General features: G+C 66.1%; 3 protein-coding genes across 4 annotated transcripts in view; 2 read left to right on the top strand and 1 right to left on the bottom strand.

Moving 5' to 3' along the window:
* On the bottom strand, window positions 1-729 carry CANT1 (calcium activated nucleotidase 1; the record flags this gene model as incomplete). Its single annotated transcript, XM_014949770.1, has 1 exon — window positions 1-729. A coding segment is annotated over exon 1 (534 nt), but the record flags the coding sequence as incomplete, so codon positions are not given.
* A 2572-nt stretch (window positions 730-3301) lies between these two features.
* The window catches only part of LOC106892337 (complement C1q tumor necrosis factor-related protein 1-like), a 5208-nt gene continuing 4699 nt past the window's right edge, over window positions 3302-3810 (top strand). The window contains exon 1 of one of the 2 annotated variants that reach the window (XM_014949475.1): window positions 3302-3453. The gene's annotated coding sequence lies outside the window, so the exon portion shown is untranslated. The remainder of the gene's footprint in view (window positions 3454-3810) is intronic. The other variant, XM_014949485.1, reaches the window with a different exon arrangement.
* LOC106892346 (complement C1q tumor necrosis factor-related protein 1-like) overlaps window positions 3330-3810 on the top strand; it is an 8970-nt gene continuing 8489 nt past the window's right edge. Inside the window, exon 1 of the mRNA XM_014949496.1 lies at window positions 3330-3453. The gene's annotated coding sequence lies outside the window, so the exon portion shown is untranslated. The remainder of the gene's footprint in view (window positions 3454-3810) is intronic.

Raw genomic sequence — 3810 nt, 5'->3', positions numbered from 1 at the left:
GTCGTCCACCGTGTACAGCTTCCCGTTGAAGACGACCAGCTCGGAGAGCTCCATGCCCCTGCCCTTCTCAGCCAGGTGGGACTGCAGGACGCTCTCCTCTTTGTCCCACTCCACCGTCACGCTGTCCCCACTGTCCGACAGCACCAGGTAGCCCTTCTTCAGGTAACTGAACCAGGTGTGCTCCTCGGTGCCCCGGGACTGCGTGTCCAGGTCGGCGATGACTCCGATGCGGTAGCGCACGCCCTCGGGGTTTCTCTGGGGAGGGGACAGCGGGTAGGTGTCATTGTAGCGGTCCCCTGCCTGCAGGCTGAGTCGCCAGTTGCGGGGATGTGGCGGGACGGGCCGTGCCGGGGAGGAGCGGTGCAGGCAGAAGAGCAGCAGCACAAAGCCCAGGCAGGCTGAGGAGAGCACGATGGCCTTCCAGCGCAGTCGGAACCGGGGGTCAGCACCCTTGGTCATGGACGCGAGCACAGGCAGGCTACCCACGCTGATCCGGAGGGGGCTCATAGACCCATGGCAGGGCGGGACGGGCATCAGACTGGGGGGCGAGGAGAACCTGGTGGAAGGAGAGGAGGAAGCAGGTCAGAGCTGGAGCCCGATGCTGCGCTGAGACACGAGGGAGAGACAAGGGACCCCATCCCCTCTCCTGCAGCAGCAGAATCATAGAATCATATGGGGTTGGGAGGGACCTCTGGAGATCATCTAGTCCAACCCCCCCACCAGAGCGGGTCTACCTACAGCACGTTGCACAGGAACTTGTCCAGGTGGGTTTTGAATGTCTCCAGAGAAGGAGACTCCACCACCTCTCTGGGCAGCCTGTTCCAGTGCTCTACCACTCTCACAGGAAAGAAGTTCCTCCTCATGTTTAGGTGGAACTTCTTATACTCAAGTTTGTGCCCATTTCCTCTTGTCCTGTCACTGGGCACCACTGAGAAAAGACCAGCCCCATCCTTCTGACATCCTCCATATAAGTATTTGTATGCATTAATTAGATCTCCCCTCAGCCTTCTCTTCTCAAGACTAAAAAGACCCAAGTCCCTCAGCCTCCCCTCGTAGGAGAGATGCTCCAGGCCCTTAATCATCTTTGTGGCCCTTTGCTGTACCCTCTCCAGCAGTTCCAGAAGGTGCTGTCACCTCACACAGGGAAAAGCCAGCAGGCCAAGGGGGTTGCTTTGCTGCTAGAGCCACTCTTAGCCCCTTCTTACCCCCCCAGACCACAACAAGCCCCACCATGCACGACCTACTCAGCACCTCTACCTGCTGACCGCAGCACCCCAGGCAGGGAGCCGAGGCACCCCAGCCCCAGGTGAGCCCTGGGGACCCACACCGGGGTGTCCTGCCAAACAGTGTCCCCACACAGCCCTGGGGAAGGAGGAGGTTCCCGTCTGGTGGCGAGGACGACCCTCGCTGCCTCAGGAGCGGGCGGCCGGTCTGGCCTGGCTCCCAAAGCCCCCAGGAACCGGCCCCGCTGGTGAGCGGCGAGCGTGTCCCCAGGCCCCACTGGGACACGAGGAGACACGTGGCAGCTCCACCCAAGCAGGATGCCAACACCCAAGCAGGAAACGCAGCGCCCAGGTCCAAGGGGCACACACCTTCACCTGCCCAGCCTTAAAACCGCAGCAGCCCCCTCCTCTCCCCCACCACTCCCAGCCCCTGCCAGGCCTGCCCACCATCGGGGCATCCCCTCCGGGCAGGACATGGCTGTGGGTGCCATCTGCCCACCCGCAGGGTGCCAGCGGTGCCTGTCCCTGCCACCCCCCTCCCTACAGCACAGGGGACACGGTGGCAGCACGGGGGGGGCTGCTGCAGGCGGGCACTCCAGGCTGCACAGGGCAGGGGAGGGGGGTAAAGCAGCCCCCAGGGCCTGGAAGCTGCCCCCAGTACCACCCGCTGCCACACAGCGTAGGGCAATGACACCCCCTCCACCCCCCCAACAAGGCAGGGCAGAGGGGTCCCCAGCCGCTGGCCAAGGAATGTCCCCAAAGGAGGGGTCACCGGCCGCGGTGGGGTGGCCCAGGCCTGACGCTGGGCACGGGCCGTGCCCCCCGGGGAGACCGGGCTCTCAATGTGCCTTTCAGCGGCCCCAGGACGAACAGAGGCCGCATTGAGTGTGGGGGGCCCAGCCCCGGCCGTGGCGGGACACGGGGGAGCCCCCGAGGGGGTGGTGGGCATCCATGGGTGGCAGGTGGAGCTGGGCTTGGACAGGCAGCAGGACACTGCTGCTCCACTCCCCTCTCGGCTCCCCAGGGTATCCCCCCCTCCTTCCACGTGTACCAGGGGGCTTGCTGGTGAGCCCGGAGCCCTGGCAGTGCTCCAAACATGGGTATCCCCAGGTATTCACTGCAGTGTCACCGAGACACATGGCTGAGCTAGAAAAGCAGCTATTTAGGTACAGATGGTCCCTGCAGAGATGCCTGTGCCCACGCTGCCAGCTCTGCTGGGGAAGGGCTGTTGCAAGAGCAGCTTTTTTGGGGCTGGCAGCACAGCTGTGGGGCTGCCTGGTCCTGTCTGGGGGACAGCGTGGGGGACAGCCAGGCTGGCAGGGCGTCTCTGCCGCTCCTGGCTCTGCCAACCCTCACCGTCCCCGCCGCACCGCCGGGAAGGGCCCGGCCAGCCCCGGCACCCCGCGCATGGGAGGGTTGGAGCCCGGGCACGGCGGGCCACGGTGCGGGGGCGGGGAAGGGGCGAGCCGGCATTGCGGAGTGGTGTTTCTGGCGGCCCAGTCCCCGGTGGGCACGACCCCGGTGCATCTCCCCCCTACCTCTTCCCCCCGGTGCATCCCGGCCCCCAGCTCGCTGCTCTTTTCCCCCCGCCAGTGCTGTCCTGGACGCACCCCGTGTCCCCCCCCCACCATTTGGGGTGCGGGCAGCGGGGACAGCTGTCCACAGCACCACGGGGACGCGTGTGCGTGTCTGCCTGCCAGCGGCCATCCCGTCCCTGGTCGGGTTAAGGCAGGCTCCGGTGCCCCCAGGCCTGGGGAGCAGCCTGAGGGTCTCCCGGTGTGGGGCAGGGTCCTGCCCCCCAGCACAGCAGTGTCCCAGCCCCACAGTGTGACATCTGGTGATGCTTCCCAGCACGTGCCGCCACCGTTTCCCCCCCCCGCCCCGAATTCCCTGACCCTGGGCCAGCTCTGGCCATGGCTGTGGGCCCGGTGCTGGCAGGCGGTGGGAGAACACATGGTTAACGGCGGCCGCCCGCGCCGCTGGGCTCACATCTGGCAGTGGGAGGGCTGCACGCCTCGTCCCGCTGCTCCTCCGCTGCTGCCTCCTTTACTTTCTAGAAAGTGCGTTTCCGCCCCCGGGACCCGCGGGAGGAGAGGAGGCCGTGGGAGCGGGAGGCAGCCCATCCGCCGTGGGCAGGCTCTGCCCGGAGCCCGGGGCTGGTGGGGAGCACCAGGGGGGATGCCCTAAGGGAGGAAAGGCATCGCCAGGAGGGAGCAGACTTGCCCCAGAGGTAGGTTTTGGGGTGGGGGACTGCAGGCTTGGGGAGCAGCACCCCAGAGCTGCATCTTGTTGTGTAGCCGTCTGTGGGTGCTGCGGAGTTGGTGCAGACTCACCCGGGGGGGGCTGGGTGTCCTGGGGCACATCCAGCAGTGAGGACCCAGGGGGATCCACCACTGTTCCCCCTTCCCCATTGCAGAAGGGTGCCCAAAAAGCCCCCACGAGCACATCAAACCCAGGGCTGGGCCACCCCCGGGGCATGTCCGCTGGGGACACGGTGGCTGCTGGGGTCCCCAGCACAACTCACTGGTGCTGCCGCAGGAGCTGTGACTTCCCTGTGGGTCCTTGACACCAACTGCCCCGTGAATTT

The sequence above is a fragment of the Calidris pugnax genome, unplaced genomic scaffold (assembly GCF_001431845.1).
Source record: "Calidris pugnax isolate Ruff unplaced genomic scaffold, ASM143184v1 scaffold9, whole genome shotgun sequence".
NCBI lineage: Eukaryota > Metazoa > Chordata > Aves > Charadriiformes > Scolopacidae > Calidris > Calidris pugnax.
This window is presented reverse-complemented; position numbering and strand designations above follow the sequence as displayed.